This window comes from Delphinapterus leucas, chromosome 17, assembly GCF_059928025.1.
Source record: "Delphinapterus leucas isolate spDelLeu-1000000601 "Yukka" chromosome 17, BTC_Dleu_Yukka2, whole genome shotgun sequence".
NCBI lineage: Eukaryota > Metazoa > Chordata > Mammalia > Artiodactyla > Monodontidae > Delphinapterus > Delphinapterus leucas.
In genome coordinates, this window is record NC_143145.1 from 21,673,171 (window position 1) to 21,700,568 (window position 27,398).

The following is a 27,398-nucleotide window of genomic DNA, read 5'->3' on the forward strand; positions in this document are numbered from 1 at the left end:
CATTTATTATGCATATTGGTGTTCCAGAAGGACTGTCTGCAGTAAAGCATCACTGTTTACCCAATGGGACATTTTCATTAAATGGTCCACTGAATACGTTTTGGCCTGATGCCAAATGACCTAGTATTGGAAAATCAATATTTGGCCACAACAAAAGGCAGAAGCCAAATATTGCCATTATTGGAGAAACTATTTGGATATAAGTTTAAATCTGAAATTTTACTTTGAAAATTATTATAATATTATTAAAAATTTTTAATTAAAAATTTTTAATAGTCATTGAAAATTTTTTTGACCTTAGAGTGCAGGAACAGTAATGTCTCAGCATTGCTAGCTGCTATTTTTTTCCTCAGGTCAGTACACTGGATATTTTCCAGGCCAAATAGACATTCAGTTGGGGTAGGAGATTCATTTATTTTTCTTTATTTTTTCATACTCTTCATATTCTTTATTACATCTGGATCAAATATAATTTATAATATGATGTTGTTGTACATGATTTTGAAGTTCTTCCTTCATGAAATTTTGATGAAGCCAAGTTGACCTGAAAATGATTTATTCCTGCAAGGTATGACTAATTCCCAAACAAGAATTTTCATGAAAGATTTATGTCCTAAATGGAATTAAATAGGTAAATATTAAATACAATTCATAAAGGTTATTTTGTTTAATTTCATAAATACTAGTATACCAAATAATTCAGCAAAGATATCTATTGTGATATTATTCTGCCTTATATTCATATTTAAATATTTGTTAACATCCATTAGCTCCAAAGGAATACAACATTTTCCCTAACGTTATCCAGCTAACATATTCTTTAAATAAATATTTTCCTGAAATAAATAATTTAAAACAACTTAGGTAAACTGGTTTGTATTGAGGGCTTATTAGTCCTTCACTAAGATCCCCTAGGATGAACTCCATCTGGGACTTGCTTACTGTGAGTTTTTATATATAGGGGAAGGTGTTATGAAGGTTGGTTCTGGAGGCTGCCACGTTTTTAAAAATCATCCTTACAGTTTTCAAATTACAAAAATAACACATGCCTGTTATAACAAGAGGAACAATGGAACAACACAGGACATTCATCTACTCTTCCTTGCCCAAATAACACATGTTAATCTACTGTGTAACTTCTGTAATTTTTTAATATTCATATACTTATTTGCCTACATATGTAGAGATTTTTGTCACTCTATGTTATTCAAAGATAGAATCGTATTTTATCACTTCTGTACATTTTGCTTTTCTTACCCAACAATCCTTGTGGAAATCCTCTCCACACATACTCCAAGTCAGTTGGCATAGTTCTTATTCATTATTTTTAATGGCTGCTTGAAATTTCCCACAAAATCACCACATTTAACATAATGACTGTGACACAGACTGTAAAATGATGCTCAATATCTCTTCTCTTTAGTAATAGGATCCTAATTTTATTCTGGACAATAGTGTGCCCAGAAAAGAGAATCCATTTCCCAGCCTTCTGTGCAGTCAAGTACAGTCAAACGATTAAGTTTTAGCCAAGGGTATGTAAGTATAAGTGTGACAAGGGACTTCTGGGAAAGCTGCTTAAAGGAACTTAACTTGGTGATGAGCACTTTTGTTTTTTTTCCATTGCCTTTCTAACCACTCCCTGGAATTTGGATGTGACAAAGGGAACCCTAGCAGTGTATTTTAGACCAAGAAGTAAACTTGAGGATGGAGGCCATGTGCTAAGACAGCAAAGTAGATAACAGAAGCAGCCTGGGCCATCAATGACTATGAAACTACCTTTCCAAATCTAGACTTTCTACCTCTGGCCTTGTTTTACATGAGAAGAAAAATAAACTTCTATTTTAGTTTTAAAAAATTATTTTCTTTTTATTTTTTGAGACTGTTGTTTTTAGAGCAGTATTAGGTTTACAACAAAATTGAAAAGAAGATATAGAGACTCCCCATGTAGCCCCTGCCTCCACACATGCATAGCCTCCCCCATTATCAGCATTACTCAGGACTTTGCTGGTGGTACAGTGGTTAAGAATCTGCCTTCCAATGCAGGGGACATGGGTTCCAGCCCTGGTCCGGGAAGATCCCATATGCTGTGGAGCTACTGAGCCCACATGCCACAACTATTGAAGCCCGTGCTCTGCAACAAGAGAACCCTGCGCATAGCCCCTGCTCTCGGCAACTAAAGAAAGCCCGTGTGCAGCAACGATTTTTAAAAAAAAAATCACTCACCGGAATGGTACATTTTTTTCAACCAAGAAGGAACCTACATTGATAAATTGTTTCTTTTATATGCAGCCAAACCCAATCTTAATTGACAGAGTATGTTAAAACTACTTGCCAGAATTAGAGAATTTTATATTGGCAGATGTTTTTGATAAAAGTTTGATGTTGGTTAGTGTTTGCCAATACAATTACCCTTTCTTTGAACAGGTTCAAAATCCTAGTTTATAAGTTTTGTGAAAGGTAAAAAACTTTTTCAAAGTAAAATAAACTAAATCCATTTTACATACTATAGAAGTTATCTTGACATTTGTTTCTTTTGAACGTATAAACAATTTGATTTGAACTGAGAATGTCAGTGGGATATATCTCCTGTTTGGAAAAGTTAGTTAAATATGAAGAACCCCAGCTGCTTGGGCAAGAAACATCAAGGAAATGTTAGTGTCACCCAGTTGTCAATCAAAGAAAGCGAGCAGAATTTCTGTCTGTTGGCCCAGCTAGTACCAGTGGGCTCTTCCTTAAATGACAAAGGAGAAACTGTCTCTTGGAAAAAAATTTCAAGGGATTGCTCTTTGTCAAGGATATTTCTAAGCAAGACAGTGATCAGGAAGTAGTTCACCATTGGTTATCAGATGACTGTTGTCAGATGGCTGTAAAATTAGACTAGCAAATTTGCTTGCTAAATAGTTTATTTGAATGAAATTATACAGAGAACAAATACTGCCATGTGAGGTAAGTTGAAAGGAATTTATTATTACACAATAGATCTGCATAGTGCTCTCCATTGGGATTTTACTACAAAATGTTCAGTGGCATTAATTGAAGTAGTAAAAACATACAATGGTAGAGAAAAAAGAAAAGTTAAGAAGTGGTAGCAATGTGCAAAATGTTTTACTTTGATACATACATAACAAACTGCCCTTTGAAATTTAATTAAATCATAACTGAAACTGGTAGAGAAGTTCACACTGTATGGGGTCATTCATTTTTAACCTACCAAAGCATTTTTAGAAGATTAATGAATCCTTATAAAATTACTCTAAGTAAGCAAATATTATTACTGTTACTTAAAGGAGTTTAAAGATTGAGAATTATGTCAGATTATGGCATTAAACGAGTTCCTAAAAACACTATTTATTTATATTGAACAAAATGTTGAAGACAACCCTTTCACTCATGGTTTCGTATATATTTTTAAGCAGCAGGAGGACTTCAGGGCAGAAACTGAACTTCTGGTGGCAAGGCTTTCAATAATTCAGTAGAATATTATTTCAAAGTCTTATATTTGTAATTGAATTACACCAATACAAGGTATTAGTTACATGATATTATACCAAATAAAAGTCGCTCTTAGAATCTGTGCAAATGTTTTCAATGTGAGATCACTTTCTTTTAATATTAGTTGATAAGTCATACATCAAAATACTGGGATGAGAAGATCAAACGTCATTTTAAAATTATTATTTTAGCAAACATATAGAAAATACCCACATGCTGAGTCATAGGAATAATGAATATTATTTTCTTTTTATTGGCTCTCTCTTTACCCTCTCTATTGTGACTTTTCATAATTTTGAACAAATCACTTTGTTCTTCAAAGTATAACCTCACATAGTATGTATGTACACAGAAGAAGACAGATGACTTAAATTGATCCCAGACTAAAGAGAAAGACTTTTTCCCCATGGTTAGGAGAAGAGGTTTTCTTTTTCTTACAATAAACATTTAAAAAGAAGCACATTGTGTTCTTTGCTACTGGCAGGTATTTTGAGGTTATAGGGGTAGCCAGTCAGTTTGTGGACAGAACCAAAACATGGTAAAAGACAGAGTCAAGAGGCTTCCCTGGTGGTGCAGTGGTTGAGAGTCCGCCTGCCGATGCAGGGGACATGGGTTCGTGCCCCGGTCCGAGAAGATCCCATATGCCGCGGAGCGGCTGGGACCCTGAGCCATGGCCGCTGAGCCTGCGCGTCCGGAGCCCGTGCTCCGCAACGGGAGAGGCCACAACGGTGAGGCGCCCGCGTATCGCCAAGAACTGGAGTCTTTATGCTGCTTCATTTGGAGTCTGCCCCCTTCTAGACATTTAGTTATGTGATAGAATACATTTCCTTCTTGTTTAAAATAATTTAAATTGTTTTTTGTTTACTTTTTTTTTGGTTGCTTGTAGCCCAAAGCATCCTGATGGAATATTTGTTAAATCTATGCAAGAAAATGTACTTTTAAAGGGAAAATGATAATATTACCTGTATAATATTTTACCTTAAAGAAGTTTAAGATGTTCTGCATATGTTCTTGTTTTGTCCTGGACACCATCGTGAAGAGGCTGGGATGCAAAGTTAAGTGTTGCTATTAGCTGCTTTCAACTATCTCCCAAAGGCATTTTTTCCATTCTAGTTAAATATTAAGGAAAGCATTTAGTGTTTTAAGCCAAATGATTTCTTTTGGCCAAATGAATATTTGTGGACTTGTAAAGAGTTTATGAACTTAATTCAGAGCTTTAGTTTTGCCCTATTTATACGTTGTTTCTTCTGGCTTTGCTTATGTCCAATTTTTGTGTCCCAGGCCTTGTTCATGAATTGTGATGGCACCACATATTCTTTTGGAGAGGAGGAGATAGGACGGCTCTTGCCCTTTCCTCCCATTTCTATAGAGTAGGGAGTTTCTGCTCCCCTCCTTATGAGTGAATATTATTGGAAGGTAGGCTTCCTGTTTCTCTCTATACCTGGTTACTTATGACTCCCTAACAATGGAGTGACTAATCTGTTGTTTGGGGAGATCCTGTCACCATGCCATAATGGTATCTCCTTCTCAAGGGGAAAAAAAGATCTTTGTGTTCCTTTCCTAGAAAATAATCTACAAAGAAGAGATAAGAACATACACCCCTTATAGGCTTTCATTGAAAATTTGATCGAAAATGGTGCTTCCTTGACTCCTTTGTTTCTAATGGGTACTAAAGCAGAACAATTCCTCGGTTGTATGTCACGAACGTGTGGTTACTTTCCAGAGGGACAGTAAATAGAAAGGTCAGATGACTTTCTACCCTCTTCCTTCATACCAAGGCTAGAACCAATGCTAAGTTGGTCCTATAGAGGTTGCCTGCCAACCCTGAGCTCAACTCAGACTGTCAAGATGTCCAAAGGAACCTTGCCTTCCATAGAGGTCTGGAAGAAGGCAACAACTGAATAGGAATAAACTGACATTAAAAAAAAAAATCCTTTGGTTCATCTGAATACTGAATAGGAATAAAGTGACATTTAAAAAAATCCTTTGGCTCATCTTTGGTGTCTTGACTCTTCTATTTTATTGCCTTGAAAGGGATTTAGGTAAATCTTAGCCAAGTGAAGGAAAACAGCTCTAGTACTGGCTGGGTCTAAGGCATGGACTGGTCACAGTCTGACATTCACTGGGCTGTGTTTTCCGAATGGGTTGAGTTACTATGCCACAAAAGCAGAACTAGTCAGACTGTTTATTTTTTCATTTTTTCTCTCAGGCATGGCAGGCTATCCTTTGCTTCCTGTCCTCATGCGGTAATCACCGTGGACAGGCCCCACAGCTTGCTTTGGAAGGCCTTTACCATCCTCTCTCTTTTTGCCTCTGACTAAATTTGAAATATTTCCAGCACATATAGAAGTATGCTAAAAACTTTAGCTCCAGTGACAGAGAGAATGAAGAACATATTATTGGGAATACAGGATAAATTTATTTTATCTGGTATATGAATATCCACAGTGAAATTAATAACCACAACATCAAAACTGCCTTTTGGAGGGCGGCTAAAGTACAATTTAATGGTTGTGAGCAATCTTCTTTGGGTGATCAAATATATTCAGTATTCTGTTATTTAATTTCTTCTGCATGTTTGCAGGCTTACTTTGCTCTAGGATCGTGAAGAGGAAGTTTAGTTTATTGATTTGAGATATATCCTCTTTTATAATGTATATATTTAGCTATAAACTTTCCTCTCAGTACTGACGCAGCTGTGTCCCACAAATTTTAACATTTTATATTTTCATATTCATTCAGTTTACTGTGTGTTTTAAAATTTCTCTTAAGACTTCCTGTTTGATCCATGGGCTATTGGAAGCACGTTGTATAGTTTCCAAGTATTTGGAAAATTTTCTCTTACTTTTATATTTTGATTTCTAGTTTGAATCCATTGTGGTTGCTGAACATACTCTGAAAGATTTCAGTTACTTTAAATTTGTCAAGGTTGGTTTATGACTCAGGATATGATCTCTATGTTCCATGGGGACTGGACAAGAATGTGTATTTTGTTGCTGTTGGGTGGAATGTTTTATAAATATTGATTAGGTCCTGTTGATTGATGGCATTGCTAAATTCCTTTATATCCTTGCTGATTTTCTCTCTAGTTGTTCTATCAATTGTTAAGAGAGGAGAGTTGACATCTCTAACTATGACTGTGGGTGTGTCTATTTGTCCTTTGAGCTCTATGAGTTTTTTCTCAACATAAGTTCAGCTTTGTTGCTAGGACATACACATTTAGAATTGCTGTGTGCTTTTGGTGATTGACCATTTTATCGTTATATATTTCCCACTGTCTCTGGTGATTATCTTAGCTCTGAATTCTCTTTTATCTGATATTAATACAGCCAGTCCTTCTTCTTTTGATTGATGTTTGCATTATAGATTTTTCCATCATTTTATGTCAATGTGCCTATATCGTTATATTTGAAATCAGTTTATTTTAGACAGCCTATGGTTAGGTTGTTTTTATCCATTCTTCCAATAGTTGTATTTTGATAGGTGTATTTAGAACATTTATATTAATCTAGTTATTGATATGTTTAGGCTTAAGACTGCCATTTCATTTTTTTCCCCTATAATTCTCTGTTTTTATTTCTGTTTTCTTTTTATTGCATTCTTGTGGGTTATTTGAACATTCTTTAGAGTTTCATATTGATTTATCTATGGTGTTTTTGAGTGTCTCCCTTTGTAAAGCATTTTTAGTGGTTCCTCTAGGTATTACATTAGATAAAAACAACATCACAGTTTACTGTTAAGTCATTTAACCAGTTCAAGTGACTTGTAGAAACCTGACCTTCCTATATGTCCCTTAACCAGCCCTTATTTCCTTTAAGTGTTTCTTCTACGTATATTTAGAGCCACACTAGGTAATGCTATAATTTTTGCTTTAACTCTCAAAAATAATGTAGAAAATTCAAGAGGAGAAGGAAAGTCTATTGTAATTACTCATATTTTTGTTTACTGTGTTCTTTCTTCCTTATGATGTTCCAAGGTTTATTCTTTTATTGTGTCTTTTCTTTTTAGAGAACTTCTTTCAGTCATTCTTTTAGGGTAGGTCTGCTGGTAACAAATTGTTTTAGTTTCCCTTCATCCAAGACTGTTTTGATTTCCTTTTTATTCCTGAAGGATATTTTGGCTGGATATAGGTTTCTGGGTTGGTAATTCTTTCTTTTACCAGTTTGAAAATATTATGCAACTTCCTCTGGTCTCTGTGGGTTCTGTTGAGAAATCCACTCTAATCTAATTGTTTTTCTCTTATATCAATATAAGGTGTTTTGGGGCTTCCCTGGTGGCGCAGTGGTTGAGAGTCCGCCTGCCGATGCAGGGGACACGGGTTCGTGCCCCGGTCCGGGAAGATCCCACATGCCGCGGAGCGGCTGGGCCCATGAGCCATGGCTGCTGAGCCTGCGTGTCCGGAGCCTGTGCTCTGCAACGGGAGAAGCCACAACAGTGAGAGGCCCGTGTACCGCAAAAAAAATAAAAAATATATATATAAGGTTTTTTTTTTTTTTTTTTGCTTTCAAGATTTTTTCTTTGGTTTTCAGAAGTTTGACTGTAATATGTCTTGGTGTGAAGTTCTTTGGATGTATCCTGTTTGGCATTCACTCAAGCTTCTTGAAACTGTAGGTTATGACTTTTGCCCTATTTGGGAAGTTTTTATTCATTATTTCTTCGAATACCTTTTAACCCCTGCTCTCTTTCTTTTGTCTTTGTGAGACGTCAATGACAGGATTGTTAGATATGTATTTTTTATAGTTCCAAAGACCTCTGAGTCTCTGTTCATTTTTTGTTCCAGTCTCCTTTTTTTAAGTTGTTTTTAAAATATACATAACATAAAAACTTATATTTAAAATCCTTATTTGAGTGAACAGTTCAGTGCCGTTAAGTATGTTCACATTGCTGTGCAACAATTACCACTGTTCATCTGCGGAACTGTTCCATGATCCCAAATTGAAACCCTGCATCCATTAAACAATAACTCCCTATCCCTCCCTCTTTCCAAGTCCTGGTAATTGCTATTCTACTGTTTCTTCTCTACAGATTTCACTATTCTAGGTGCCTGATATAAATGGAATCGTACAATATTTGTTCTTTTGTGTCTGGCTTATTTCATTTAGCATACTGTTTTCAGGGTTCATCCTCGTTGAAAAGGTTCAGCATGTCTCTGACTTTCATTTCTTTTTAAGGCTGAATTATATACCCTTGTATGTAAATACCACATTTTATTTATTAATTCATCTGTTGAAGAACATTTGAGTTGCTTCCACCTTTTGGCTATTATGAATAATGCTGCTATGACACTGGTGTACAAATACCTGTCTGAGTCCTTGCTTTCAATACTTTTGGCTATATTCCTAGAAGTGAAATTGGTAATTCTATGATAATTTTTTGAGGAACTGCCGTACTCCTTCTCACAGTGGCTGTACCATTTTATATTCTGTTAATTTATGTACAGACTGGGTGATTTTTATCATTCTATCTCCAGTCCTCTGATTTTTTTCCATTGTCCTTTCTTTTCTGCTGTTAAGCCCATCCATTGAGTTTTTTTATTTTTGGTTATTGTATTTTTTTAAGTTCTAAATTTATGTTTCATTCTTATTTATATCTTGGCTGAGACTTTGAACTTCTTTTCTGACACTCTTTCATTTGTTTCAAGTGTGTTCGTAATTGTTTGTTGAAGCATTATATGGTGACTGCTTTAAAATCCTTGCTGGATAATTCTAACATCTCTGTAATTCCAGTGCTGGCCTCTATTTGTCTTTTTTCATTCAGTTTGAGATCTTCCTGGTTCTTGATGCGATGATAAGTGATTTTTTAAAATTAAGACATAGACTTTTGGGTATTTTGTTACAGAACTCTGGATCTTCTTTTTTTATTTTTTAAACTTTAAAAAAGTTGAGGTATAGTTGCTGTACAATATTATATAGGTTACAGGTATATAGTGAGTCCCAGTTTTTAAAGGCTATATTCCATATACAGTATTATAAAATATTAGCTATATTCCCCATGTTGTACAATATATCTTTGTAGCTTATTTAATAACTAATAGTTTGTACCTCTAATTCCCACACCCCTATTGCTCCTTTCCCCTTTCCTCTCCACACTGGTAACCACTTGCCCTCCAAGTCCATCCATTTTGCTGCAAACGGCAAAACTTCACTCTTTTTTATGGCCAAGTAGTACTCCATTATACATACATACCACTCTTCCTTATCCATTCATCTGTTATTGGACACTTAGGCTGATTCCATATCTTGGCAGTTGTAAATAATGCTGCTATGAACATTGGGTTGCATGTATCTTTTTGAATTAGTGTTTTTGTTTTTTTCGGGTATATACCCAGGAGTGGAATTGCTGCGTCATATGGTAGCTCTATTTTTAGTTTTTTGAGAAGTCTTCATACTGTTTTCCACAGTGGCTGCACCAATTTACATTCCCACCAACAGTGTATGCAGGTTCCCTTTTCTCCACATTCTCGCCAACATTTGTTATTTGTGCAGAACACTGGATCTTGAGACACATGTTTTAGCTGGTTTCCTCTGACACAGCTCTGGCAATGGAAGGAGGAGGGAGTCCTTCTTATCACTGCCCTAGAAGGGTACAAATAGAAGTTTCACGTTCAGCCTCCATTGATTTCCTTGGGGGTAGGACTAGTTCCTTGTTATTGCTGGAGGATGGGAGTTCCAGCTCCCACTACCCGTAAACTTATATCTCCTGGATGGAAGGGGTAGTAATGCTTCATTACTGCTCTTCTTGTTTCCTTCACTGGCATTAGGAGTGGGTGGCCTCATTACAAGCTGTGGTGAAATCCTTAGTCTCCACTAGGCCTTCTTTGACATCACTCCATTGGGGGATGGAGTGGGTGCCTATTACTGCCTGGTGGGGGTGAAAGTTCAAGCTCCCCACATGGTCTCTACTGGCAGTGTGCAGAGAACAGACTTTTGTTGGAGTTTTTAAATCTGTGCCTGTTGATATTTTCAGGTGACTGGACTTCAGCTCCAAGTCTGGGATATATGCGGCAAATAGAAACTGGGAAATCACAACTGTGTTGCTCCTTGGGTCCCCATGTCCCTAACCAGTCTTTCTCCTTCTCTTCACCTTGCAGAGTCTTCTTATGTTTCTTTTATATATAATACCCTGGGATTTTGTTGTACTCATAGGGAGGAATAGGAAAAAATATTTCTACTTCATCTTCCCAAAAGAAGTCTGGATTTTGAATACATTTTTAATGTGGAGCCTACAGAAGTTTCCAATGGAGCAGGGGTAGGGTGTGAAGGAAACAGAGGAGTCAAAGATGGCCCCAAGGGCTTTGTTCTTATCAACTAGAAGAATAACACTGTCATCAGATGACAGGGGGAAGACTGTGGGAAGAACATTTTTTTCGAGGGGAGGTGGTATTTGGAGCTCAATTTTTGAAAGGTTAAGTTGGAGGTGCTTGTGGGACATTTAAGTGGAGATGTTGAATAGACAGATGGATATGCTGGTGTGGAGTTCAGTGGAGAGGTCTGAGGAAATATAAATTTGGGAATCATTAGCATTGCATGATGACCCGTGAGATAGGGAGTAAAGATAAGGGAATGAAGATGTACAAGGACTGAACACTGCTGCTGTTCTTAAATTAATTAAATTAAATTAAATTTTAAGTTTAAAATTAGGGAAGGGTAAAGAAATCAGCAATGGTGACTGAGAAGAAAGGATCAGTCAGTGAGATGGGAAGGAAACTAGGAATCCAAGTGAAGGAATGTCATTGCTTCTAGACCCTTTCTAGTTAGGGTGATCATATTGATTTCCTGTTTAAAATTCTACTTCATTCGCACTCTCTCTCTTTCTCTGTCTCTGTATTTGTATTTTTTGGCTCTGGGCTATTTCATGCAGAGGGCCCACATACACTTTGTTCAGATTACAAGAACCCATGTAGTGTGTTTAGCATACATGACTGGAAAATCTTAGTGGGATATTTAAAAGGACAAAAATTCAAAGAAATTTTAAACAAACTGCAATATGGCTCACCACTAATTAACAGAATGACGTTAGACAAATCATGTCTCAATTTCCTAACATGGGAGTTTGTATAGCTCTTCATAGTTTCCAAGATTGGAAATGGGGATTAATTTTAAAAATTAGAAGTAAAAGGATTTTTTACGAATGGGACGGTACATAAATGTGAGCTATAATGCAGTTATGATCAACTGCCTAGTTGAGACCGACTAAACATAAAGTGCAAAACATTTTAAAAAGTCCATTTTTTCCTTTCTTAAAGCTTTCTGAAAGCCGCTAACGCACAACGCGCATGTGCAGAGGATTCCGTTGCCGAAGAAGGTGACTGAAGTGAGAAAGGAGGCGGGGCCTCCCCGGGCCTTTCCTAAGAGCTCCGCCTCTCGAACGCCAGACTGCGTCTGACGTCACGTGAAGCGTGTACTTCCGCTTCCGGTTACTCACGTTTCTCTCTTTTCCTGTCCGGCTGGAAAGATGGCGTCCCGCAAGGAAGGCACCGGCTCTGCTGCCACCTCTTCCAGCTCCACCACCGGCGCTGCAGGGAAAGGCAAAGGCAAAGGGGGGTCCGGAGATTCAGCCGTGAAGCAAGTGCAGATAGATGGCTTGGTGAGTGGGGTTCCGTCTCCCCAGGCCCACGTGGGGAGCTCAGTTCCCAGCCCGGTTTCGCCAGACGTGCTTCCCGTCAGCCTCCCCTCTGGGCTTGCTGAGGCTGGGACAAGGTTTTTCCCTAAAACCTTTCTTTATCTTCACTTTCTGCTCGGGAGACGCGGCCGCCTTCTCTGCCATCTGATGGGGGAGGTGAGGGCTGAAAAAGGGGACCTAGGCTAGGGTGTGTGTGTGACAGATTCTTGGGGTCTTGTTTTGAGATGCCTGGGAGAGGGTATTTGGAGAATGACTCTTCTGGGAGACAAGTAGGTGACGGAGGTGTCGAGAGGGACCTAGGACTCTAGGGCTTTTGGAAGGGGAGAGTAAACTTTATTGCTTCCCTGCTGGCATTTGACATCTGTAACTTCACAAGTGGAGATTTACTTTGTAGCCACTTTTGAGCCCGTGGTTCAGCGCTTACCTGAAACCGCCTAATTGGAATAAATATCTTTTGTGTTGGCTTTTGCTTTCCCTATCTGTGAACGTTGGAGTGCCTCAGGATTTGGGTTTAGGCTTCCTTCCACCTGGTCTCTGCTTGACAAAGTAGATGAAAGCACAACTCTGGAGTCAGACTGCTTGGGTTGAAATCCAGCTCTAAAATTAGCTGAATGACATTGGGCATGTTACTTAATCTCTTTCTGCTTGGTAAATTAAATGGTAAAACGTGTTACCATTTAATTTTAGCTGCTACTGTTATTATTTGTAGAAGTTACAGTGGTAGACTTTCCTTAAGGCCCCTATTCAAAGCTTTAACCTAGATTTATATTCTTTGCCTGACTTGGTTCTTGAATGCCACTCTTATATATCCAGCTGCCTGCTTGCTATCACTGTTTGGATATCTCATAGGTACTTCAAATTTAACGTGTCCAAAATAAAATTATTGACTCTCCCTCTCCTTCTTCTCTCCCACTCATTAACCTTACCTCAGTCTCTCCTATCTTAATAAATGGAACTATCTCTCCATTTGAAAAAGTCAAAACCTAGGGATTAATGTATGCATGTTCTTTTTTTTACCCTCAGCATACAGTCCGTCAGCAAATTCTGTTTGTTTCACCTTCAAAATATATGAAATTCATCTGCTTCTCATCTCTCTGCCACCAACCACATCCACTTACAATAAAATACAGACTTCTTATACAGACTTGAGGGTCCTGCTACTCTTGTCTCTTTCTTCAAACTCACCTTGTACTTTCTTCTAGGCTTCAGTCACAGTGAGTTTTCAGAGTTTTGTTTTCTTGGCCTGAAATACTCTCTCAAATATTTTTCCTTCTCCGTGGCTTCTTTTGAGCCTTTTGGTATTGGCTTAAATGTCAGCATCTCAAGAAAGGCCTTGCCTAACAACCTGGTAAAAAATAGTCCCATCCCCATCACTCTGCATACATCACCTTTATTTCCTTTGTAGTATTTTCTACTGCCTGTAATTGTCTCGTTTGCTTTCTTGTTTGGCCCCCCCCACTAGAATGTAAGCTACTGAGGGCAGGCAGGGATTATGGTTTTTCACCTATTCTATTTCCAAAACTGAAAAGGTTAATTGATATAGATAGGATAAACTGATGAATTTTGTACTGCTCCTGTTTCATGTCCCGATATCTTCTTTTATAAAGATTATTTTAATGGTATCTTGACTTGTTTTCTTAGCCTGCATACTTTTATTAAAACATTCACTTAATGTGAACGTTCAGACCTTGTTAACTTTCCTCTTGAAATGGTTTTTTTTTTTCCCTCCTGGCCGCGTTGCACAGCATGTGGCATCTTAGTTCCCCTGACCAGGGATTGAACCTGTGCCCCCTGCAGTGGGAGCTCAGAGTCTTAACCACTGGACTGCCAGGGAAGTCCCTTGAAATGTTTTTAGTGACTTTGCAATGAATTCAAGGCCCACCAAGATGTTGTCCTTGCTTTTGTGTTCACATTTATTTGCTACTATTTCCAAGCTTCTACGTAGGAAGGGTTCATTCCAGCCACACAGGACTAATTTGGTTAGCCTCATGTTTAATCACATTTGTTTCCAGTGTCTTGGTAATGGCCAAGGCCAGTTTTTCTTCTTATTTTCTTGGGCCTTTCCTTTCTAAGCTTTAGTCCTGTTTCATCAATTTTTTCTGTATCTTTAATGTTACCTTTCTCTTAACATGTGACCATTGTCAGACTTTCCCATATTAAAATGTTCAGCCCTGTCTCTTTTTACTTAGTACTTTGTGTTCATTCTTAGTCCCCACTTTTTTCCTTGAGGTCAGTGGTTAAAGAATTTGTCTATATTTGTGGTCTTCCATTCTTTTTTTAACTCACTGCTACTAGAATCTGCCATCACCAAGTCCCTGACTTAGTTTTTAAAAAGGTCATTGATAACATTATCAAAAAACTGTAAAAAAAAAAAATCAAGATATATTATACATGCAAAATAGTGTCTGTAGTACATAATTTAAATAATCACAAAGTAAACATCCACTTACCTGGCATTTCACTTGAGAAATAGAACATTGAGTACCTTTGAAGCCCCTTCCCCTGTTTCATCTTTTTCTCCCATCCCTTCTTCAAAACCTATAATCACTCCTGTGAGCTTTGTTTCAGTGATTTCTTAGTTTTCTCTATAGCTTCACCACACAGAGTATTCCCAATTTGTTTAGTTTGTTCTATTTATATTAATAAAAAATGAAATATTAATTAAATCATAGTATATGTTCGCCTGTGTCTTGAATCATATATATGCATATCTCATACCATGATTTTGAGATTATTCTGTTCTAGAGTGAGGAGCTATAATTCATTCATTTTCATTACTATATTGCATTTCATTGTATGACTAGAACATAATTTTCCTCATCTAAATGTTAATGGACAGTTAGATGGCTTGTTTTTGTTGTGTGAAATGATATCTCTCAATAATCTTAATTGTGCATTTCAGCAGGCTTGTCAGTGTGTCTTTTGTTGTACATTGTGCAGAGTCAGTGCTCAGTATATCCTTGTAGAACGGATGAGTGAGTCTTCATTGTAGTCAAGTGCTCTCATTGTTCCTAGAGAAGATCAAGCTAATTCTTCCTATTGGACTTTTCATGTAAAACCCACCTTGTTCCCCCCAAACCAGGCTGAATCTTACCTTACTTATGTACATTATACTTTTGATACTCAAAGTATGGTCCAAAGACCAGCAAGACAAGCAGAATTGGCCTCGCCTGGTAGCTTGTTAGAAATGCAGAAATACAGTATTTCAGAATTTTTCCTGATCTACTGTTTCAGGTAATTTGTAGCATATTAATGTTTGAGTAGTACTGCCCTGGGCCACATCGATCTCTTCCTTTCTCTGAACTTTTTGTGGTGACGGCCTGTGTTGCTCATCTTGGCGTGTAATCATATGCTGTTAATGAAAGGTTTACTGTATATTAAGGAACGTCAGGCGGAGTACTAGTAGGTATCCATAAGTAAGGTAGTTTACCTGCCTTAGGTAGGCAAACCTAAGTCCATCTGACTTTTTCATCTCTGGTTGCTCCCAAGGTTTGGATAACCCTGCAGACATCCTGGACATTGTTTCTTTCCCTTAAGGCGAGAAAGCTTGTTGAAATCCATTTCCTTTTTTTTTTTCTTTTTTCATTTCCTTTTTTAAAAAAACTTCATGACAGTGCTTGCTTCCTGTGTTTATGGCATGTACACCATTGGTGACGAGCTATATTAGTGGTGTTCCTTGTAGCTATATGGGGATGATTGAAGGAGCTTAGCATACGTGGTACTTGACATGGAGATGATTTAATAAATAGCGTTTCTGGACCTTAGTTTGTTCTGCTTTAATGTGAGGATAAGGCATGGCCTTCCTACTGTAATAAATAAAATCTTAACATGTAAAATTTCCTACTGATGTTTAATCATTGTCAATAACAGTTTTAGTAGCTGGGATTGATTTTAATAGTTGGTATTAGTTACAGTGGGATTCCAAACTGGATGCCTGACCAAGTAAATGGAATATGTTGAGAAATTTAAACTATAGTTGTTGCAGTCCAGATGAAATGGCATATATCACTTCCCAAATGCCTGCTTCGACATTAAAAGGTGTGGGCACAGTAAGTCTTTTACATCAGACTACTGGTTTTTTATCTTTTGCTTTCTTGTCACCTTTGGCTTCAACTAGCTCCTGTATAACTAGAAGTTCTGATCTTATTATCCAGGATTTCATAAGTTTATCCAGATATTTTAAGCCTTGGCAACCTTTTTCTGGGCCTTTAGTACCGATATTGGGGAGAAAAGCCTCTATAAATCATTAGGCTTTGAAGAGGATGTTTGCCAGTTCTTATTTTTGTGGTCAGATACTCTAACTTTTACTTTACCAAGTCTCCTTTAGATAGTTTTTTAGATAAAAGTTCCTGATTTCAGCACTACATGAAAACTTGGTTGCATTTGCTTTTCTCTGGGAAATTAGTTCATAATTTTGTTTTTGTAAAATATTTAAATTACGGTACTTGGATATTATTTCATTTGGCAGGATATGGGAAAATACACTTAAAGAGAAAATAGCTTTATCTTTTCCCCCTGCAAACTACTGTTTGTAGAAGATTGTTCTATAAAATGGTTATCTCCTGTAAAGATTAGACTTGATAGCAAAGTATAGTGCAATTTACATATCCATCTATTTGATGACAAACTGTACTTGTTTCATCAAAACCGAAGGGCTGAAGTGCGTACTGGTATATACCAGAGCCGTATTCTGGAGTTTTATTGATGTTGGTACCAAGCCCAAGCATACAAGGAAAAAAAAATGGATTTAGCAAAATAGTGGTAACTCAGTATTAACTTACTCAAAATATAAAACTTTTTTGCTCTTTGAGTCTGAATATCAACTGTATTTTGACATAAAATTTTAAGGATTTATTTTCCTCCCAAATAGTACCAAAAGCCACAGGTATTCATTGTATCTTGATGATTAATACGAAACATTGTTTTTTCTCAATACCTTTACCTTCTATCCCTGTCCCCAACTAGTTTCATTTGATATGAGTAGCAAATGTTTGTTTATCTATGGGATAGCAGTAATGTGCTAAAATTGGATGTTTTAGAAAACAAAAAATGGTATACATTCATAGTAAGAAAAATTTGGAGAAATATAAAAAACACAAAGGAAATCAGTTTATATGCTCATAACTTGAGGGTGGGTACACTATTAAGAGTTCGGAATTTTCTTCCCTAGCGTTTCTTCAGTGCTTTAATAAAGATCTATAGTTGAAGTTAATGGGTTAAAGGTGGTTGTGCACATTTTTAAGCATATTAAGCACGTTGCCAAACTGCTCTCCAGAATAGTTGTATAGTTCAGTGTGCTTTCCCACTTACAGAGTATAGAGTGCTGTTTCTTGACGCCATTGCCACCTGAAAGTTATGGTTTCTAAAAATCTTAGTCTTTATTTTAAAAATTAAGTACGCATGTTAGTGTGCTTGTTGCAGGGATTCATCAGTTCAGTAAACATTTCTTGTCCGATAGTGATAACACTCACAGGTCTGCCCAAGTCACCCAGCCTTCTGGTATTACCTTTGATTGTTCCTTAGGGCTTCCCTTGGATTCTCTCAAAGTCACTTACTTAGTAGCTGTGGTCCTAGAATGCAGAAACTCCTTGGAAAAATCCTCATTACACAAAATAACATCAAACTTTACAGCCTGACTTCTAAGATCCTCTTTACCTTTTGTTTATAGCCTCCAAATGAGAGCTTGTAGATACACTGTTTTCAAGTCTGGTTTAAGGGTAGCCTTTAAAACAAAACCAACCTCTTTTTCTTTTGGGTAGAAGAAAACCCATTTTAGATTTTGTTCAGAAATGCATAACCTTCAGTTTTGTTCTGAAGGACCTCTTGAGGATAAAGAAGGTGAATAATCACCTCCCCCTGGGATTATTGTGGTATACTTTTTATGCTGGAAAGTTGAAGTGCTTTTAATTTATTAAACCTGTTTAATTAAACACAGCCATTTCTCTGGGTACACATGGTACACAAATCAAAACGCAAAAAAGAGTAGGTAGTGAAAAGAAACTGTCACTTTCATTCCTATCTTCACCCACCCTTTTCTCAGGGGCAGAGTCACAGTTACTCTTTTTGAATGTCCTTCTGGACCTATTTTGGCAAGTATTGCCTCCTGTTAAGGAAGCAGAAACAAACTGTAATTGAAGCACCTAAAAATCACCTTAAGGCCTTCTAATTAAGCAGTGGTTCACGCTCCTGAATATAATAAGCTTAAACTGTGTTGGAAAGCAGACAGCTTGTAACAGCTTTGAAATTTTGTTTGTTTTGTGTGAGAGGGGAAATGAATTTTGTTCCAGCTAAGCCTCTTACTTTAGGAAAATTATCTTCTAGCTATATGTGGGAAAATTTGCTTCTTGGTTATGTATATTGAGTTGGTAAAGTAAAAATTTAATATTATAAGTTAAATATCCTTCTCAGTTAACATTTAATTGAAATTATACATTTGTATGTTTGATTGCATCATTGTACTTTCTGATGACTAATTTTTATGATGAGAGCAGAGCTATTCTGTTGAATTTCTTGAGGCTGCGTTGTTCTTCTTCCCCTTTCCCCAACAGTTAATAGTTGATTTAACTTTAAAACTGTGGACCATCAATGAGCATTAGATCCAAGAGAATAATTATGAAATACAGTCTTTCAACTGCAATATTATAGAAGCGATATTGGTTAAGTGTATTGGAACATTGTAACTGATCCCATATGTGTCAGGAGCAAAATATCTTTTTTTTTTCTTCTTCTTATTGAAGTTACTTGAATTTCTTTCACATCAAAACTTAACAGCAGTGATTTAAATCCTATTTATTATTTGACTCAGCCAGTTATGAAATGGAACCCCATCCCACTTGAGCCATAAAATGTGTTAAATTTAAGACTAATGCTGCTTTCTGTTTTTTGAATTTACATTTTGGCAGTAACTACCTTCTTTGTTCAGTGTTAGAAAAAATGATCCAGGCTTAACCAAATAAGAAAACTGCCAAGTTCACAGATCAGTCAGTGAGAGAAGCCAGAATTAAATGAAAGTCTAGATATTGACTTTACAGAATATGCTAAGGGGAGATTCTGTGGCATTACAGTTTCTTTGAGACTAAAATTCTTCTACAGTAATAGCTGTTCTTTGACGGTGATTGATGTGAGAAATTCAGGCTGTGGACCTTACTTCCCAGAATCTACAAAACTGGAATAAAGCCAGCTAGGAATCATGCATCCTGTCTGACCTCTTCTGTCTGGCTAGCAACTGGTGCAGTTTGGGCTTTACCTTTTTATTTCAGACTTTTAAGACACTCTTGTAGTGGATCTAGTCTTTATTTTTAGCAAGGATAATGATGTTTTTAAGGAAACTTACATCCATCTATCCATACACAATATTTTGAATAAATCAATTAATCAGTTTACTCACACTCTTGACTTTTTAATGCAGATTAAAAAAATCTTGTCCTGAAACCCTGTGGTATTGGTTGTTATAAGAGATAGGTACAGATGCCTGATAAGTCTAAACAAAAATGGAAGTTTGGCGTTAAGTGGCTGATTTTTAATAAGTCATATTTATATCTTATAAGACTGAAAAAAATCTCTGAGGAATAGACTGTGAACACTCTGAGGAGACAAGGGTAAGTGCCATGAGGGTATCTGGAATATTCAGTCACTCACTGAATATTTGTGGGATAGATAGATGGATGGATGAATGAAAGAGATTAGGTAAAATATTTATTGTAAACTAGTGGTTGTAATAGTCGCTAACGTTTATTGAGGCTTTACTAGGCACAGTGTGATAGGTACTTTGGGTGGGTTATTTTTTAATCCTTGTAACTATGCTGTGAGAATAGGTACTGACTGATTTATCTCCATAGGAGATAGGTGGTAAGGTAACCTGCTTAAGGCCACGGATCAAACTTAATTTTGAATTCTAGTGCCCAGACTAAACTATGCTATATGGTTTTCCTGTTTGTACAGACCAGAGGTTCACATTTGTGTGTACTTGTAAGAATTAATTTTAAGCTTTTACTAAAGTTTTCTCTCTCACTTGAACATTATTTTTTTTCCACAAAAGTAAAGATTAATTCTAGGGTTACTGTGTACTAGACAACAAATGGAAGACAGCAAATCAAGGTTTGCATGTTGGAGCTTTAGCTGGGCTCGCTCACTTGATAAATGATTTACTGTCTTACTTCTGTCTTACAGAGCATGTGATTCAAAGTGGAGTTCTGCTGCTGAAATGAGTTTGTTTTTACCCTTCTTAAAAATAGAGTTCAGAATAGAATCAAAACTAAGAGAATAGTGGTCTGAGCCCAGCAAGTGCCTGTCCTCTCCTGTAGCAAGCGGGGGTTGGGGGGAAGCTATGGGTTTGATAGCTACACAGTTTAGACTTCACATCTATTGAGATAATGTTATATTTTGAGAGACTTCGTTATCAGTGACATAAATTAGGAAGTGTTTGATTATAAACTCTCAATGTTCCACTCCTGGAGTTGGGAGAGAACTGTACCTGCCTAACGTTACAGTTTCTATAAACCAGTGCTGATTAAGTGTGAACTGTTACTGGTCTGCCTGAGACAAGCACGGGATTCAGACTAAGTCTTTAGAAACTTTGACAGCAGTTTAATATTGCTTTGTAGCCAAGCTTGTGACCCCTGGGCTTGTATTCTCTATGTCTTTAAAAATATGTTTTCACATTCTAGTAAGTAATCTTTATTCTTTGACTAAAATACTGGTCTGTGGTAGACGGGAGGAAAATGAGTTCTTTGCTGCTTGTAGTTTGAGAAGCACTGTTATAAATGATTTTTATGCCTATTTTAGATAATAGCATCTTCCTATAACCAGAGGAAGGCCACTTCCTATAACTAATAATATTTTACCTAAAATAATATTGTGATCACTAAATACCACTACTTTTACTTTATTATCAGGTTTAATGGTAGAACATTTTAATAATGTCAACATTTCTTATCTGTGAACTCTAACAAGATGAACAGATAGATTCAGTGTTTGTTTACCCTAGATGCACAGTACAGGTTGCAACCTCAGAGCAGTCCTTATGAGCTCAGCTTTATAAAAGAAGGTTAAAAATGATAGATGGTATAGTTCTAACAATTTGGAACTACTTAGGTCCCAAATCATTTAAACTGGGCTTTCAACAGATCCTTTTTATGTGTAGTGCAGAGACAGTGGGAAACCTGCTGCTTTTCCTGGTGAAGATTTATTGCCATAAGTTTGAATTGATATTTTGCTGATTTATAATTGGCTTAGGTTAGGCTTCTCTTAAACAGACCTGTCTGCTTGTTGAAAACCAGTCTATGTATCTGGAAGTTACCTCTTTGACCTTGATGGTGTGTACATATGCATATTTTCTGGTAATTTTTGTTATGTGTGCAGCGACATCTGTGAATTGAGTTGAAGAGTAACCGTATCAACAAGAGATTAGAATTTAAAGTCTGCAGGTGCTCCGGCTTATAGTGTGTGGATTTTTTCTTTTTCTTTTCCTTTCAGAGCCACTTAACCATGCTTCATTCAGTCCATATATTTTTTTAATGTACCCCAAAGAACATGCTAAAATCAAGATACATTATGTCCACACCATTCTGTCAACTCAGGAGCACTGTCAAAAAAGGAAATTAAATTTGTTTGCTCTTCTTTGTGCAACTCCATACAGTAAATTGCAGTGATTGCTGTATTTTAAAATCATTTCCCTTAATTTTTTTTATTTGATGTTTTTTGAGTTAAAAACAAATACATGCTTATTAGGACTAAGTAAATAATACAAAGATTCATAGAAGAAAAGGTATGTCCTTCCACACCATTCTTGTTCATACAAACATAAATGCATAACTGCACATATATAATACATTTTTTTTACTACTTTTTAAAACTCTTTCTAACCCTTTGTGTGTCATGGGCCTCTGGGAATCTGGCAAATGCCATGGACGTTTTTTCCAAGAAAATGCCCTTAAAGTATGTAGACACAAAATATTGCATTTGATTTTAAGAGGTTCTTAGATCTCCTTCAAGTTCCTTTGTGACCTTCAGGTTTGAATGTTTGCTTTTAGGGTTTATAGACTTGGAGAAGTATACTTGTTAATGTAGAATTTTGGGTAGTGTGGATATTTTTTAGCCATGTCTTTTTTTTGTGTGTGTGTGTGTGTTTGTAAACATGTAAACATCCAATTTCTGGTGAATTATTTTTATATAAACAGATTTTTCTAGGTAACTGAAATTGTTAATTACTTAATCTCATTAAATTCTAAAACACTTTAAAAGAAAAATTCTGAATGTTATACTTTGACTTCTAAAATGATACAGATTTATTTTTGATTTATTTTGTTTTATTTTTGATTACTTAGGCTTATTGTAAACGAGTTATTTTAAACTTGAGTTTATATATACACATATAAAATATAAATAATGTCAGAATATAGCGGTGGTTCTTAATCTAGTTCCTTGGGCCTTATAGCATTTCAGGGGATCTTTGAACTCTGAAATTGGGGATAAAATTTGGAGTGGGCACATATAAATTGTTTCTTCATCATATAGACATTTTAAAAGTACATACAGTTTTTTAAAGTTAAGGTATTATTTATACACAATAAAACCCACTCATTTTAAACGTTCAGTTTGATGAACTTTAGTAGTTGTAAATAATTATATAATGGGAACCACAATTATACAATTATTTGTGACCTTCTGCCTTCAGTATCCTCCCCCTCACCTTGGCCCCAAGGCAACCACTTATCAGCTGTGGTTTTGCCTTTTCTAGAATTCCATATAAAGGAAATCATATAGTACATAGCATTTTGTTGACTTCTTTCACTCAGTATAATGCTTTTGAGATTCCCTGTTGTTGTATTGATACTTTGTTCCTTTTTCTTTTTTTTTTTTTTTTGCGGTACGTGGGCCTCTCACTGTTGTGGCGTCTCTCGTTGCGGAGCACAGGCTCCGGACGCGCAGGCTCAGCGGCCATGGCTCACGGGCCCAGCCGCTCCGCGGCATGTGGGATCCTCCCGGACCGGGGCACGAACCCATGTCCCCTGCATCGGCAGGCAGACTCTCAACCACTGCGCCACCAGGGAAGCCCACTCTGTTCCTTTTTAGTGCTGAGTAGTATTCCATAGAATGGATAGCCTATTGCAGTTGTTCATCCACCTGTGTTTGGTAGACTTTTGGGTTGCTTCCAGGTTTTGGCTATTATGAATAGTGCTACTGTGAACATTTGTGAACATATCTTTGTGTGAATATGTTTTTATTCTTCTTGGGTAAATTCTGAGGAGTAGGAATTTGGATCATGTAGTAAGTTTATATTTAACTATACGACACTGCAATTACTGTTTTCTATCTTTCCACCAACAATTTTCATGGAGCTCTAGCTTTTTGGAAAGGTCTTAGTTTCCACTTCCTTGAGTCAAACAAGTCAAGACCCCATCTGCTGACCCAGGACAGAGATTGGGCTGCAGCCCAGTTCCTTGCCCTTGGGGATTGTATCTAGGTCTGCTGTACCTTTGGATACTGCTGTGTTAACTCACAGGGTTAATGCTCTGGTCTGTGAGTTTTCTCTTCTAGCTTGGTTGACTGTCTGGTAAGCTTTTCAGAAATGCAGCTTATTCATCATTTCTGCATGCACACAGGAGTAGAGGGAGTTGAGGTACTTCGTATTCGTATGTTGCAAGGCCAGAAAGTTCCAGATTCAGTTCTTAAATTACTTTTTAACTTTGAACTTGATTAGAGTTGCTACCTTGATTAGAAGAATTTTGGGTGGTAACTTCGTAGACGTATGTTTACCAGGTAAAGATTAACCTTGACAGTGGTATTAGAAATATCGCTGATTATAAAAGCCATGGCAAGCCTTTCCTGAAAGGATTTTATTAATATATTGTTTCATAATTCATCAACAAAAATGATATGAAATTGTTAGTTTTGAATTATGTAGTACTATCTTAGGATGTAACTGAGTCTGCTAGGAGATTGGGTTTATTATTTATATACCAGAGCTTTTGGTAAAAACGTGAAAGTGTACTACTCCCACCCTACTGTTCATCCCTCTTTAGGCCTTTTTGTTCCCTTAAAATACAACTTGTATATTTTATGAAAAACAAATATTAGTATTTTTTTGAGCTAGTGTTTAAAACCCATAGTTGGCAAATATTCACTTCACCCAGCTCTTCGTAGGGCTGGCTGCTTGTTCTTCAGCTCTCTGCTCAGGGGTCATCTCAGAGAAAGGCCTTTTCCAGATCAACCTAGCTAACAGCACATTTCTCTATTTTCTTCATAGTGCTTTTAACAATGTATACACACGTTAATTTTCTTAATTGTCATTCTGGAATAGTGGTTCTTAAACTGTGAGAATCCCCAACACTCTTTTAGAGGGTGTCTGAGATCTAAACTATTTTCATAATAATAACTATAAACATTATTTGTCACTTTTACTCTCATTCTTTCATGAGTGTTTAATGGAGGTTTTCAGATTTTACATGATGTGTTATGTAAAAGACTGAATGCAGAAGCAGATAGGAGAATCCAGTTGTCTTTTATTAAGCTAGACATTAATAGGATTTACAAAACTGTAAAACAGTGTCATTCTCCTATCCTGGTTAAAATTTATTTTTGAAAAGGTAAATGTTTTACAGAAATGTGAAACAATGTCATTTTTGTATCCTGATTAAGTTTTTTTGTTTTGGAAAGTAGTTATTTTTCATAAAAATGTAATTTAAGTTAGTTTGTGATGCATTTATTGTTTTAAGTGAATAAGGTATTTTGAACATTTTTGGTTTGAATTTTCATATGTAAATATCAATATAAAAGTTCTTTGAGGTCCACAGTAGTTTTTAAGAGTGTTAAAAGGGTCCTTTGATCAAAATATGTGAGAACTGATGTTCTAAAATATAAGCCCCATGAAAATAAAGGCCTTATGTATTTGATTTAGTTTCATATTCACAGGGCCTGGCATTGCTATAACTGGCCTGTAGAAGTCACTCAGCAAATATCTGGGTGAATGGATTAATGAGTGAATGAAAGAAACTGAAAATAACAGAATTCTGGTGATTCTATGCAGGGCTTCCAAGTTTTTCTGTAGTAACGGGTCTTTGCAGACATCATATTTGATAGAAAATTACTCCAATTCATCAGAAAACATAATCTTTGATTTGGTAAGATTTAAATTGTTCCCTGGTATGGGACTGAAAGTTTCTGATGTGCTTTTGATTAGAGATTCTGCTAAGTGTTCCTTTCCAGGAAGGATGGAAGTTTTAACCCATCATGCTTATTAATTAACTCAAAGTTTAGGTTGATTGACTTCTGGTATAATTAATTTATTTGGATATTTTAGATTATTATTTATATTTTGTCCTATAGTATTGAGAATACTTTCTGTCTTGGAAGTTAAATTCTTTGTTGCTTTTAGACTTTTGGGCAAAGTTAGGTTTTCATTTTTTTTTTAAATGCCAAACACTTAAAGAAATAGTATTTTGTTCATTGGAGATTAGAAATAGTCTGCTTTGCTTTTTCAAATTGTCTGCACTGAATAGTAAACAATAGTAGGAAAAAATAGTTCCTCTAGGGTACTTTCAGCAGACAGGAAGTCTGTTTACTGTCTTGCAAGTTGGGATTCTTTGGCAAGATTTGCCCATCCTGAGAACATGCGAACTTCAGAAAGCTAGGAGATGGTTCTAGAGACTGCTGACCTATTCCAAGAACAGTACTTACTATGCAGGGCATATCAAGGAGGTTAATAAGCATTTAGACTCCAAATATGACCATGTTGGGGAGGTGTAGAAGAATTTGGTAATTTCACATTCTGCTGGCCAGTTTGTTTCTGTCCCGTAAGGCATAATTTGTAGAAGAATCTTCCTTTACCTGCTAATTTATAGGATAAAGGAACCTGGTTGGTTCATAAGTAGTAGTAGTTCATAAGTAGTCATAAATATGGGGTCAAGCTATAAAGAGTAACTTTTACTCTGCTATAGACACGTGAATACTTCTCAGATGAACTGCTCACATTACCTTTCCTCTCATTTTTTTATTGTAGGGATCCTTCCAAGTAGGGCTTGAGTTTCTCTTTATGATTTTATAAATAAAAGGTTCATTCTTGGGTCTGTATTTCTCAGTGTACTCACTTTTTAGCAACACAGGGAGTCTTAAAACAGGAAAGAAAACTTGTGGCTTAACCAGTTGAGTGCATTGCAATCACCTGAGAAGTTATAACAGAACAAAAGGACTTCCCTGGTGGCGCAGTGGTTGAGAAGCTGCCTGCCAGCGCAGGGGACACGGGTTCAAGCCCTGGTCTGGGAAGGTCCCACATGCCGTGGAGCAACTAAGCCCATGTACCACAAGCACTGAGCCCGTATGCCACAACTACTGAGCCCGTGCGCCTAGAGCCCGTGCTCTGCGACAAGAGAAGCTACCACAGTGAGAAGCCCGCGCACCACAACAAAGAGTAGTCCCCGCTCACCGCAACTAGAGAAAGCCTGTGCACAGCAACGAAGACCCAACACAGCCAAAAAAATAAAAACAAAAAAACCCACCTCATAAAAAAAAACAACAAAAAACAGAACAAAAAAGGAAGGCTGGTCCATACTACCTCATTAAAAGTTAGAATGAAGTAGGATGTTAGAATCACCTGGAGAATCTAAAAACAAAAATAGAAACCAAAACCAAAAAAAAAAAGCGCCCACAAAACCCCAAACCCAAAAAACCATATAGGAACCCCAACCCAGGTTAACTAACTCTGATTTTTAGGGATTGGGTTTCAGGCATCAGTATTTTAAAAATACTGATGGCTGTAATATGTAGCCAGGGTGAAGACCTCTCTTCATTTATTTAAAAAAGCTCCCCAGGTCATTTTGATAAGCTAAGAACATTTATGATGCTTATAAACAAAGTATAATAGAGGAGTATGTTTTTGTTTTGGGGAGCTATTAAGTTTTTCATGTATCTTGCTTTTAAGAGTAAGAACAGGTAGCATGACATCAATAAACAGGATTAATTAAAAGTATATCAGCACTGCTTTATGGACAGACGCATATGATTGGTTGGAGGGAGAGAAAAATGAAAGGCTAGTAAGCATGACTGAAACAGGACATGTGTGGTGGAACGTTCCCATCTTGTGGCTTGTGAGGATAGTGCTGCTAAAGATAAAGAGCTGAATCGCATTCTTACAATCAGTGGCAGTTTCCTGTTCATGATACTTCTTATCAGGGCACAAAAAATGTGACCACCAGTACCATTCCCTTAGTCTTTTTTTTTTTTTTTTTTTTTTTTGCGGTACGCGGGCCTCTCACTGTTGGGGCTCTCCCGTTGCGGAGCACAGGCTC

At 36.8% G+C, this 27,398-nt stretch overlaps 1 protein-coding gene across 2 annotated transcripts in view; it reads left to right on the forward strand.

Annotated features, from left to right (window-relative positions):
• Positions 1 to 11,931: 11,931 nt before the first annotated feature.
• EIF3H (eukaryotic translation initiation factor 3 subunit H) overlaps positions 11,932 to 27,398 on the forward strand; it is an 86,909-nt gene continuing 71,442 nt past the window's right edge. For both annotated transcript variants that reach the window (XM_022555591.3, XM_022555592.3), the window contains exon 1: positions 11,932 to 12,078. In XM_022555591.3, coding sequence (XP_022411299.1) covers positions 11,947 to 12,078 — 132 coding nt within the window. In that variant the 5' untranslated portion in view covers positions 11,932 to 11,946. The remainder of the gene's footprint in view (positions 12,079 to 27,398) is intronic.